The sequence below is a fragment of the Lolium rigidum genome, chromosome 4 (assembly GCF_022539505.1).
Source record: "Lolium rigidum isolate FL_2022 chromosome 4, APGP_CSIRO_Lrig_0.1, whole genome shotgun sequence".
In the NCBI taxonomy this organism is placed as follows: domain Eukaryota; kingdom Viridiplantae; phylum Streptophyta; class Magnoliopsida; order Poales; family Poaceae; genus Lolium; species Lolium rigidum.
The window spans coordinates 81,503,679-81,516,640 of NC_061511.1; the positions used below are offsets into that span (position 1 = coordinate 81,503,679).

At 39.0% G+C, this 12,962-nt stretch overlaps 2 protein-coding genes across 2 annotated transcripts; one reads left to right on the top strand and one right to left on the bottom strand.

Annotated features, from left to right (window-relative positions):
• Positions 1-1,346: 1,346 nt before the first annotated feature.
• Positions 1,347-8,184, top strand: LOC124649089 (diacylglycerol O-acyltransferase 1-1-like). The gene is made up of 16 exons (XM_047188763.1): positions 1,347-1,747; positions 2,314-2,394; positions 2,503-2,576; positions 2,663-2,738; positions 2,932-2,999; positions 3,141-3,264; positions 3,834-3,932; positions 5,799-5,900; positions 5,981-6,117; positions 6,287-6,368; positions 6,486-6,506; positions 6,841-6,903; positions 6,988-7,035; positions 7,254-7,316; positions 7,549-7,602; positions 7,685-8,184. The coding sequence occupies exons 1-16, from the start codon at positions 1,364-1,366 to the stop codon at positions 7,787-7,789; spliced, it is 1,581 nt and encodes a 526-aa protein (XP_047044719.1). The 5' UTR covers positions 1,347-1,363; the 3' UTR covers positions 7,790-8,184.
• A 2,946-nt stretch (positions 8,185-11,130) lies between these two features.
• Positions 11,131-11,574, bottom strand: LOC124707271 (11 kDa late embryogenesis abundant protein-like). Its single transcript, XM_047238935.1, has one exon. It carries the CDS (start codon positions 11,572-11,574, stop codon positions 11,131-11,133), a length of 444 nt encoding a protein of 147 aa, XP_047094891.1.
• Positions 11,575-12,962: the final 1,388 nt, after the last annotated feature.

Genomic DNA, 12,962 nt, shown 5'->3' on the forward strand with positions numbered 1-12,962 from the left:
AAATTAGCATGTATGTGCTCAGAGAGAATGGAGAAGGAGGGGCACAAATAATTTCTAGTAACTCTATAATTTGTCCTCATTTCAGAAATTGCAAACCTAGAAAATTTTCCAAGCGTCGAACCCAGAAGAATGGGAGTGAGTTGAAGATGCGTAGATCGGGAAGCTCCCCTGATAATGCTGCATCGCTGCCTCTCCCTGGATCCCGCATTGTAACTGTCACACGAGAGCATCGACGTCGTGACAAATTGGGGGACACCTTGAAGAGAGGCAAGATGGGATTGCAGTGATGAGATGGGAAAAGGTGATATATAACAGAAGCAAAGGCATGAGAGTACAACAACATAAGAAGTCGACTTTGATTTATTGAAGTCTCTCCCACCTTGGATTTTCCCCTAAATCTAACCCTAACCTTATTTTATATGAAAGTGAAAATATTCTTCTTTGAACCAAATTTTATTACCACAAATAAGATTAAAATGTACATTATTTGTTGCTTACATTGCATATAAGTTTTAGTCAAAGTCAACCTTGGTAAAGTTTGATTAAGTATATCAGAAAAATATCAGCGTTTATAATATTAAATCGATATTATTAGGACCACCCTGAAATATAATTTCATATAGCATGCATTTGGTATTGTTCGTATTGAGATTTTCTCATATAGCAGTCAAACTTTATAAAGAGAATTTAAAAATATTTTTTTGCATATTATGAAATTTTGAAATGTATTTTTTCGAAAAGAACCCTCGTGTATACCTGAACATTTTTTTTCTATACTTGCACACAAGTTTTCATAATAAAAATATTATATAGCATGTGTAAAAAAGACAAAAAATGTCCCGTGAATAGTCTTATTGGAGCATGAAAGTTTATCCTTTTACAGGGGACATACCAAATATTTCTTCCTCGAAAACTCGTGTTCGAACTTAGAATACCCAGATGTATCTGTGATTTTTTTCCTTTTCAACATTTTATTAAAACATACTGTATTTTCAAATAATGGGTTCATAAACCGGGAGCCGAATTAAATTTCCGGGTAAACGTTCCTTGTCATTCCTTTCTCTCCAAGAATTTTGCAGCAAGTTATAAAAAGGTAAATGGACCTTGGAACTTTCCATCTGACCTGCTCAACAGACAGAGCGCTTCCCGCCGCACATCGAGACTCGGAATCCAGTCTACCTGGCAGGTAGGCCCCACGCCAGCCTCGTCCCGGCCCGACGTGTGATACAGACGAAACCAAAGCTGGCCTCGCATCGCTGATACGTCACCACCGGGAAGGCCCTCCTCCTCCTCTCGTCTCGACGTCTACCCTCCTCCTCCAAATCGAGCCATCAATCGATCGAGAGAAACCCTAGGCTCCCGAATGGAGGACTCGAACAGCGGCGAGATCGACCCGCCGCCGGCGCCGCCGGCGGTCCACCGGCGCCCGCCGCGGCCGCGCAGAGGCGACGTCACCCCCGAGGGCTTCGTGGCCGCGCTTCGCCGCCGGCTCAGCTCCGGCGCCGCGGTGGCCGCGCGCGCCAGCTTCGCGGCGGACTCCGGGGACGAGTCCGGCCCCGCCGAGCCTTCCTCGTCGCACCGCCGCGCCGGCTCAGGCGGGGACGCCTCGTCCGCCGGCGCCGGCGGCGGAGGAGGAGGCGGAAGCGGAAGTGGCGCGGACTTCACCGCGTTCAGCTTCCGCGCGGCTTCGCCTGTCCACCGGAAGGCCAAGGAGAGCCCCCTCAGCTCCGACGCCATCTTCAAGCAGGTGAGCTCCGACCCGTTTTGTTCGCTGGACACAGCTGTTCGTTTAAATGCTTAGCGCTCCATCGGCTGCTCTGTATTTCTTTTCTGGGTTCCATAAGTCATGTCTGTCATGTGTAGTTCAGGCGTTTCCATGTGCTGTGCTTGTGTGTTGAAACGTGTTGTTAATTTGGTGTGGATCTGACACCTTTCAGGTCGCTGACGTGCGACAAGCCACAAATCTAGTAGTACTAGTATGATTGTTGGAAACTAGCTCACGGAAGCACATGATTAGTGTGGTTAGTAGTTGCATGATTTGTGTAGCGTAGAGATGGCCACGCACAGGCTAAAGTTTGTTGAGACGGTCACCCGTGGTTGTGAGTTTAAATCTTGTGAATGTACGATATATTAGTTCTTCAGTTAGCTCAGGCCGCATGCTGTAATGGGACGGACAGAACTATCCTTTTCGCTAATTATCTCTACTGCTCTGCCCTTTTGGTCTATTTTGGCCTGAGGTGCATTTTATGATGTCATAGCTTCTAGCTGCTAGAGCCTCTGTTCCCTCATACTTCTCTTTGTCATCTATAACAGAGTCACGCAGGCCTTTTCAACCTGTGTATTGTTGTTCTGGTCTCAGTGAACGGAAGGCTAATTATCGAGAACTTAATGAAGGTTTTTATCTGCCTTTTCTCATCTGGCAAAATATATACCATCCCCTGAACTTCTTCATACACATAATGCATTTGTGCAGTCTTTTTTTACTCCTGATTCTGTTTGCAGTATGGTTTATTAATACGAACTGGATTTTGGTTCAACTCTAAATCATTCCGAGATTGGCCACTCCTAATGTGCTGGTAATGTTCATCTCTGCTATAGTGTGTGCCACTCTGCTTGTTTAATAGTGCGTTCTCTTCGTTTTTATGATATCTTATTCTTCCAGCCTTACTCTGCCGGCCTTCCCCCTGGGTGCATTTGCAGTTGAGAAGTTGGCCTTCCGTAACGATATTACTGATGCTGTAAGCTAAGACCCTCTTAATTCGTATACTATGCATTTTGTATTCTTATTGCTGATACTTCCTATTCTGACAAACAGTTTATGGAGTTGTCCATGTATTATATGTATCTTGGGTTCTCTTGCACCATCTCATTTCTTCATAGTTTTGTACGCCGTACCAGCTAAACACCGATTTTGTGTTCATTTTTTTGCAGGTTGCTACCTTAGTCCATGTCATTCTTATAACTGCTGAAATTGTATATCCAGTCCTTGTCATTCTTATGTAAGGACATGCTCATGCACCTCTTTGAATATGTGGTGGGATTATGTATTTTGTGCATCAAGTGATATTTTCATCCTTTTGTCAAGAATTGTATATCATTGGTCTGCATCGTCCTAATTCCACATCGTGCACTTGGTTCAGGTGTGATTCAGCGGTTGTATCTGGATTTTTGTTGATGTTCATTGCCTGCATTGTTTGTCTGAAGCTTGTATCTTTTGCACATACAAACCATGACATAAGGCGATTAACCATAAGCGATAAGAAGGTATGTTTCCATCACTATCCTTTTCTTTTATGTGACATTTCTTCTCATTTTGCTTACAGATATATCTGAATTGTTACTCAGCACTATCATAATCCTACACCGTATATAAATGAACCAAGATTTATGTTGAAAGTATTGTCATCCCCCCTCTTTACTATTCCACTTATTTTCTGGGATGATGCATGCCGCAGCAACAGTAATTAATGACAAGGCAAATGACCACATGGGAGAGGGGGTTGTGGGGGAGGTAAAAGGAAAATTTGTTCAAAGTTATCTCCAAATGGTTGACATGTATTTTGGGGCAAAATTAAATGATAATTATATTGGAACAAATTAGATGACCTATTCTGATAGTGCTTCAGTTTGAAAATGATATAGGCTATGCATTCTACGGTTGTACCCAAGGGCCCTACATAAATGTCTTAATGGATTTGTTTTTTCAGTTCCTTTAATATTCACGAAATACTATTTCTGTTCCCGTGCTCTTTTTCTGTGCAGTCTTTTTGTTTTGGCTATATTGCTATCTTATTAATCTTTGTTTTGCATCACAATAATTTGCCATCTATTAGGATGATAATGCATTCAGCACAGCTGACATGGATAATTTACAAGCTCCAACTTTGGGGAGTCTAATATACTTCATGATGGCTCCAACATTATGCTACCAGGTATTTTAATGATTGGCAATTCCAATTCAGTCGTGCAAAGACCAACTTCTGAAAGGGGGCTATTCTGATTTTGATGTTTTGATGATCCCCCCCCCCCCCACCCCCATATTCATGTCGTATTTGGTAAAGAGGAAGCAGCACACATTGTTTCTTATACATTTTCTTGCCTAGTATACCATATCAGTTTCCTCTTTTTTTTAAACAATATCACCACACTCCCCTACATAATCTCGAACGGGAAATGTTTCTCTACAGAGACTATGATACAAAATCTGAAGTTCACATGCTTGTTAGCTGGACTCCCGTGTCTGCTTATGTGGCAGTGGAAGGGCAGAGTAGGTGGAATTCCGCGGCGCCCTTCGCGGTCGGGTATGTGGTGGAGTCGCAGGACACCGGCTGCGGCCTTCGCGGTCAACGTGTGGTGTTACTGGTGATCTTGGTCGACGAATGGTGTTAATGACGATCTTGGTGGAATAAATGGCAGTAGTTCCTGCGAGTTTGCAACAGAATCCTCCAACAACTAGCCAATTTACGTTGCTAAATACAATGCTAGGCAAACAGGTCACAATATTCTAAATACTCTAAAAAAATTCTGTTATGTCAAAACTGTAGTATGTTGTGCCTACCGGATTAAATACTGTAGTTTTGAAATACTTTGGTTTTTGAAATACTTTGACAAGAGAATATGTAGCCATAGGCTGCGTTATGGTGATAAATAGCGACTGCTCCAAACCTTCTAAAAGTGCTTCCTGCGACCTGCCCTGCTTGACCCTGTTTTGAAAATCAGCTTTGCTCTTCTATGCGCTCCTGTGGTTCGCAAGAAGGAAAAGGGATTTCGAACAGGTTCTTATGTGCAACATATCGTCTTGTCGGTGGTACTTTTCTGCTTCCACCTGAAACTGCTTGCAGGCCTTATAGAAAAGTGGCTTTGCAGTGGATTATGATAATCCAGCCCATCCAACCAGCCTTTTCCTATTTTAGTGTTTGTTTTGACCCACTTTTATCTACTTTTGTGGCTATTCTTTCCACAGAGGATTATAAATTAAGCACATCACATCACAGTTAAGCGGCCGCAATCTAAGCCTTGGACAATGATATCCCTCTGATCCTTTTCTTGGCTAGTTTTGATTCCAGTTTCGTGTATTTACATATTTAATATGTACATTTCACGTAGTCATCAACAACCGAACTTCTTACTGGAAATCCGGAAAACCAAAACTGATCATGGGTGCATATGCACCTGGTATGTATAAAACATATTTCAAAAAGTAAAAAAAATTAGGAAAAAAATTTAGCATGTAGATGGACATGTTCTATGTGTACATGTAAAGTTTCACGTAAAACTAACAATTTTTGTACCCTGTGTAAAAAAGACAAATAATGCCTCGAGAAATAGACTATTTTAACACCAAAAATTTGTCTTTTTAGTACAGGGCACAAAACATATCGGTTTTTGCTGAAACAACTTTGTGAACATGTAACATGTCAAGGTATACACGAGACATTTTTATTTTTATTTTTTTAACATTTGGAAATATGTTTAATATGCATTTCAAATAAAGGGTGCATGTGCACCCGGGTGCAGAAACACCCTGTCCCTGGAAATCTTCATATACAACGTCTACCTAGAGGCTCGTCTTGCTGGAAACCTTCATATACAACGTCAACCTAGAGGTCTCGAGTTAATTATCTTTGAGAGAATAAACTCTAGTCAGTATTCGGTTTCATTTGTCAGTTAACTGGCATTGAAAATATTTTATGCTCTTATTTGGATTTTTGCTATTATCAAAGATTACCTTGCTGCGAAAGGGAATGTAGCAGCTTGTGTGCTGTTAAAATGAACTAATTGGTAGTATTATTATGAAGCCAAGCTATCCCCGAACTTCATATGTTAGAAAAGGGTGGCTGATTCGTCAAATTATTCTGTACTTGATATTTACTGGTGTTCAAGGCTTCATCATTGAGCAAGTAAGTGATTTTATCTTTGTATGTCTCGTAAAATACTCAATGTGGTTCTTAATGATTTATTGATCTTTTTGAAATCGCAGTACATAAATCCAATCGTTGTGAACTCTCAACATCCATTGAAGGGAGGACTCCTAAATGCCATAGAGACCGTTCTGAGGCTCTCATTACCAAATGTTTACTTGTGGCTTTGCATGTTCTACTGCTTTTTCCATCTCTGGTAAATTCCTATTTCTTGGCATTAAGTGGATAGTTTAATCTCAGGAAATTGCAGGATGCAAGTCTTTGTTCTTAAATTTATACTAGAGATTATCCGCCGTATGAAAATAGTATCTCTTAACACTCTTAACAATGCAGAATTACAGTTTATACTTTCTTGTATTACACAGGTTAAATATACTTGCTGAGATTCTTCGTTTTGGTGACCGTGAATTCTACAAAGATTGGTGGAATGCAAAAACAATTGATGAGGTGAAATACAAGAGTTTTTCAAGCTAGTCCTGATATTCTCTCCTCTCACCAACAGACCTAATGTTGTGTATAATGTTTACTTCTGTTGCATGTGTTTATGTACTCGGATGGTATTAGTATTGGAGAAAATGGAACATGGTATGCTTCTCTTTTCTCTACCATGTTACTTTCATGCAACCTTCTGGCGATTAGAGACCATATTTGTCCATAAGCTTGCATTTTTTTTCCAAGGAGTTAGAATGTTAGAATGTTTATCCTATTCAAAGAAACAGCATGAGAATATGACAAACTCAAACGAAACTGTTTCGACAAGAACAGCACATTTTCTATGATTAAACTTTACCAAATTTCATGTAGGTAAAGGAGTGGCAAATACCTCGAATTTTATTGATTTATGTTATATTGCTTGCTGTTTCTCCACTAATTTGTTTATTTGTTTTTAACTATTTTTTATTTATGTCTGCATTCACAGCCTGTGCATAAATGGGTTGTTCGCCATATATATTTTCCTTGCATGCGCAGTGGTATATCAAAGGTAAACTGCTAGCTGTTACACTACTAAGCACTTCATGCTTTGGACATAGTTTAAGCTGGGTCCTTTGTGCTGTTCTTCTTGCAGGAAGTTGCTGTCTTTGTATCATTTTTTGTATCTGCCGTGCTCCATGAGGTAAAACATGCTCCTTTCTTTGCGCAGGCACTTCATATATCCACACCAGTTATTTAGCTCTCTTTTCCGCTCTTGTGATCCAAGTTGGTTCTGAGCTTATAATAATAAAATGTTGCAGTTGTGTGGTTACGTCATTTTTTAATGTTGTTAAATAAGAAATTGCTAGTTGGCCTGTTTTGAGTAACTCATGATGCCTTATCTTAATTAATGTACACCAGTTATGTGTTGCTGTCCCCTGCCGAATTGTCAAGTTCTGGGCATTCTTAGGGATCATGCTGCAGGTATGTCAAAATTTCTACCGCTGAATGATAGGATGATGTGTCATCTCATTCACTTCATTGATTAGAATGTTGTTACTTTCTAAGTAAAAAATGTGTCTGCTTTTGAGGATGATCTTGCATTTTGTATACATGTGGAAATTTATTTGTAAGCAGGATGGATGGGCCCATCCTGTTATACCATCTGAGACAATGAACTTTGCTTATTACATATCATTTCCTCCCTTGTTACCAGATCCCCCTTATCATATTGACATCATACCTGAAAAGCAAATTCAGAGATACAATGGTTAGCCATCTTTTCCTTGTTTGTACTAAAAGGATATCTATTTTGATGTTAGACCAGTTCTAATTTGTGCCACCTTCAACAGGCCGGCAACATGATATTCTGGTTCTTTTTCTGCATCTATGGACAGCCTATGTGCGTTCTCCTGTACTACCATGATGTGATGAATAGGATTGGGAAGACGGGATAGAAGAACACATATCGCTCTTCCTGTTTATAGCAAAAGGATCTTACGACATGGAGCTGCATAATTTCCAACACTGTGGCATACATCCTTCCAGTCTTTCTTGGAAAATACAGTGCATAATTTTACCATGTTTTGTGGCGGGTGGTTGCAGGCTTGTGACTGTACATAAGCTTCAGTCTATGATATAGAATCCTGCCTAATTGCTGGCGGTGATAATTTTTTGTAGAATCCCGGCTAATTGTGCGTTACATATGCATACGGCCTTAATTATTTTACCATGTATCACAAATTGTTAGGAAGCGTCCCCGTGCCCGTAGGGTAATTTGTTAATAAAAAATAATTACATTTGTTTCTCTTGAATAGAAGAGGCAACTGATGATGTAGTATATTTTTTGTTTTGTACAGATGTATCTAGACACAGATACATGTATCTAGAAAAAGTTCAGACTAATTAATAGTGTTCCCGTAAGGTGATTGTGGGGCAATCAAAATAAGGAACTATTTGAAAGTGGAGTATTTTATTTCTCGTAGTTACTGTAGCAGAAACCATGAAGCTACTATAGAATAAAGCAAAAAGTGTATTTGACACATGGGCACCAGTGCTCCCTTCAATTTAAGATTTTTGAAAATTTTAAAACCTCACATTTCTGTGTCTCTAAAAATGGTGTTAAATATATAGATAGATATGTACTGTATGGGTGTATGCAAAAAAAATCCCGTTAAAAAATACGTTGTATTTTGAGAAATATAAAAAAGACAAATTTATGACAGTAAATGGTAGTACAATAGTATTAAAATAATGTCTTTTTGTCAGAAATTTATTTATTTTGTATTTCTCAAAATTTAAAGTCTTTTTTATTGGAACTTTTTTGTGTAGATTCCTCCTGTACATATCTACATATTTAATGCCATACTTTTTAGAGAAATAGAAGTGTGAGATTTTAAAAATTACAAAAATGTAAAAGTGGAGGGAGCACTGGTGCACATGTGCACCAAATCCCTATCCTAAAGGTGCTACAGATGAAAAGTTATAATCGGGAAATTTATTTTAAATTGCTGCCTGTGTACCTCTAAGAAACTACTGACGTAGAATTATACGCTGTTGAAAAGTGATATAAAAGAGAGGACCGTGTTAACCAAGTTGTGGTACATCAAGCTTTTTGCATGTACGAGTCTCATATTCTGTATAGAGCTCTCTATGAAATTGCATTATAGAGTGTATTAGTGTATGTAAACTTGGAATGAATCAATGTCCAGTTTCTAATTTAAGTGATCCTATAAATTATAGGACCAAATTAATGCTCAGATAGCTAAGTTTGGATGTATTCTGAGAAGAATTATCGACATTCAACATGAAAGTTTTCTTCAAAATTGATATGTACGTAAGAGCATATTACCATTTTTGTGATATGTAGTTGTTATCAACTCATACAATCCTCTCTAATTAACCTCTGTAACTTCAGTGTGCGACCTAGCTAGACCCAAAAATTTGATGATGTTAACATATTAGCCACTTTTGTGATATGCAGTTGTTAGTAACTCATACAACCTTCTCTAATTAATATTCTGCCTTTTCTAATTAATCTTTTGCTATGTAAATTGCATTATAGAGTGTATTAGTGTATGTAGACTTTGAATGAATCAATGTCCATTCTCTAATTTAAGTGTTCCTATAAATTATAGGACCAAATTAATGCTTAGATGGCTAAGTTTGGATGTATTATGAGAAGAACTATCGACATTCAACATGAAAGTTTTCTTCAAAATTGATGTGTACCTAAAAGCATATTAACCATTTTTGTGATATGTAGTTGTTATCAACTCATACAACCTTCTCTGATTAACCTCTCTAACTTTAGTGTGCGACCTTGCTAGACCCAATAATTTGACGATGTTAACATATTAGCCACTTTTGTGATATGCAGCTGTTAGTAACTCATACAACCTTCTCTAATTAATCTTCTGCCTTTTCTAATTAATCTTTTGCATTTTGTATATATTTACAATATCGTAATTGGCTTGCTGATGACTATCTTTTGCTTCCATTGCTATAAGTAATTTTGTTGTAACCAGAGTGGTGTTTTGGCACATGAAAGCATATGTTGTTTTTATTTTGGAATGCTAAAAATTCAACTTGTCATGTGATGTGTATAAAAAGATAGAATTCAATGCTAAAACTAAGCTTTTTAGAAGATAATTTTATTTTGGTTCCTTGCGAAACTTGATGAAGGCACATATGTTGTTAACATGTACATGTCGAATTTTTTATTTAAATTCTTTTGATACCTAAAAATATATTTTTTAATAGAGAAAGCATATGCATTCAGAACAACAACAACAAAGTCTTTATTTCCAAACAAGTTAAGGTAGGCTACATGTGAAATCCATAAAATCTCGTAACCAATAAACATATGCATTCAGAAGCCTTATAGAATTTCCATATTGTAAGCAGCTACTATAATAAAATCCATGTCTTATATTTTTTTAATCGAAAAATCATTTTAGAGCTTGGGCATCAGTGCTCTTGTTGTATTAAAAAAAATATTTGTGTGTACAAAAAATATGTAACAAAATTTTAAAAGAAGCTGATGATGTATTCCACTAACATATAAAATCACAATTACAATTATTTTGTTTCCTGAGCTACAAAAAAATAACAAAGTCTGATATTTTTTTGAAGATTCGAATCACTATACTTAGATCTACATGTTTATTATTTTTGTGTAGCCAAAATACAGATTATTTTCAATTGAAGTTTACACATTTCTGAAATACAATATGGCTACATCATAATTTATTTTTGGATTTTTTAAAAACTTAGGAATATGATTTTTATTTTTTAAAAAAGGATAAAATCTGGTGCCTATACGCACCAAATCTCTGTCCTTTTTTAATTTGCTACTGCAGCTTCAGTAAATTCGTAGAAACACAGCTACTGTAATAAAAGCCATCTGTCTTATGTATCTTTTTTTAATTTGCTACTTTAGCTCCAGTAAATTCGTAGAAACAGAGAGAAATACAGATACTTCTGATAATGAGAAAAAGCCTATAAAACATACTCGAGTTTCACAGGATCCCACGCCAAGGCGGTCAACAAAATATAGTTAGCATAAGAGAGCCCATCTACACACAAAGAGCCCACACACAAAGGACCCATGAAACTTGCCTAAAACCTTAAGAACTACCACATGATGTACACAATACACGGGTCCAAATACTTTTGACATACAAATCTGAAACATGCTACTGCAAGCCCGTAAACTATTTCCCACAAAGAAACTTATTCATAACAACACAATAATCTCTCTCGTACACTGGAACATCTAACGAGCTGTAGTTGGATCTCACTGGTACTGGCCGCCGGTGCCGCGCGCCTGCGGGAAGTCGCTTCCTACATGCGGGTTATGCGCGGCGCTGGGCCTCCCGGTGCCCGTCGCCAGGCCGACCGGCCGGCTCTCCGCGACGCCGTCCTCTACGTGGCCACCCGCAGCGGCGCCGCCCGGCACGATCCCCGGTGCGCCCTGCGACGGGTGGTACGTCCCGGCGCTGGCCCGCTCCTTGGCGGCGGCGTTGGCGAGCATGGCGTTCTGCTTCTCCTCCTCCGCCCCCCGCACGCGCTCCCGCATCCTCACCTCCGCCGCCTCCTTGTCGGACGCGTTGTGCGCCGTGGCCTTCTCCGCCTGCCCCTGGACGGCGGCCCGGGCCTTCTCCATGCCGGAGTACGCCGAGGCGCCGACGTTGGCGGCAGCCTCCTTGGTGGCCTCCATGGCGCTCTTCCCGGCCTGCATGGCTAGCCGCTTCTTGCCTTCTTGATCTTCCTCTCGGGTACGAGTACGATTTCTCTTTCCGAGCTTCTTTCGCGGACTTTAGCTGATATCGACTAACTCTGGTTGGATAGATTTTGTGGGACATTGATCGAAGGTCAGATTTATAGTGCCGCAGTGATATACTCAGGTCGCGACACGTTGCTGTGTACGTGTGAGAAGCGTACAGAAACCAGTGGTGAGGTGTCAGGAGTCAGGACACGAAGAATTTCATTAGGATAAGAGTTCCCACGGTAGGCAGGACGAATCTGGCTCTTGTTTTTTCTTCACCGGTGCGTTTTAAATAGACGCCGAAAGAAACGTCGGTACAGCTCAGGGCTGAGGTACAGCCGTATAGAGGCGTGAGCACTGCATTTTTCATTTAGAGATGCTAAAGCAGCATTTCTCAAATCGGTGGCTCTGATAGATCATTAAAATTAAAAATTAATAAAATATGTATAAAATTTTAAATAGGTTTTTAAATATGAAGTTTAGGCCAACATATGGCCACCAAATTCGAATAGGTTTTCGAATATGAAGTTTGAGACAACATATGGCTACCGAATCGTCGTCATAGTCTGGCTGCAAAAACAACTTAGGCTTCCAGGCTGTAACATCCCAAAAATTTCAAAACAAAGAAAATGAATTTCCCTTTTTTCAAAATTTGGAACCAACAAAAACTTTTATTAATTTTAGTTTGATACATAGTGATCATGCTTATAGGTTGTGATATTGCCATGATGCTTGTGTAAACTACTTGGAAATGACCTTAAACCCTAAACCCTATCCTTTTCACCATCCAAGTTAAATCAAGATAAAAAGAAATTAATAAGAAAAGGGCCTATGTGCCTATGACTATTTTTACTAAAACTTTTACCTAGGCCTTTCTACCTTGTGTAGATGTTTTGAAAACATTAATAAACCCTACCTAGTGCTCAACAAATCAAATCCAAGGTGAAAACAAAATAAATTAAAAAGAAAATAAAAATGCCATAGAGGCATATGAGAGAAAGTAGCCAATTTATGAATTTGGGAATATTGACCCTAATACTTAGTGTGAATGGTTGGGTTACCCCTCTATACCATTTCAACACTCAACAACATCATTTGGGTCAAAAAAAAATCAAATCAAAAATCAAAGAAATGAAAATTACAAAATGCATGTGATGATGGTCACTTGTGCCATTTTTAACAACATCCCCACTTTGAGCCCTTTTATTAAGAGATTCTTAAACCAAACCCTAACAACTCTTTGCACCTCATCCAAGACCTCATCAAGATGAACATTTTTTCGTGTTGACCACTATGACCAAAGCTTTGACCATTGCTCCATTTAGTCAAGCCAAGATGCCACCTTGAAACAAATTCTAGAT

Coding starts and splice junctions, on each gene's coding strand:
- LOC124649089 (XM_047188763.1), top strand. CDS start 1,364: ATGGAGGACTCGAACAGCGGCGAGATCGACCCGCCGCCGGCGCCGCCG. Junction 1,748..2,313: donor CCGACGCCATCTTCAAGCAG/GTGAGCTCCGAC, acceptor CATCTATAACAG/AGTCACGCAGGCCTTTTCAA. Junction 6,507..6,840: donor ATTGGAGAAAATGGAACATG/GTATGCTTCTCT, acceptor CTGCATTCACAG/CCTGTGCATAAATGGGTTGT.
- LOC124707271 (XM_047238935.1), bottom strand. CDS start 11,574: ATGCAGGCCGGGAAGAGCGCCATGGAGGCCACCAAGGAGGCTGCCGCC.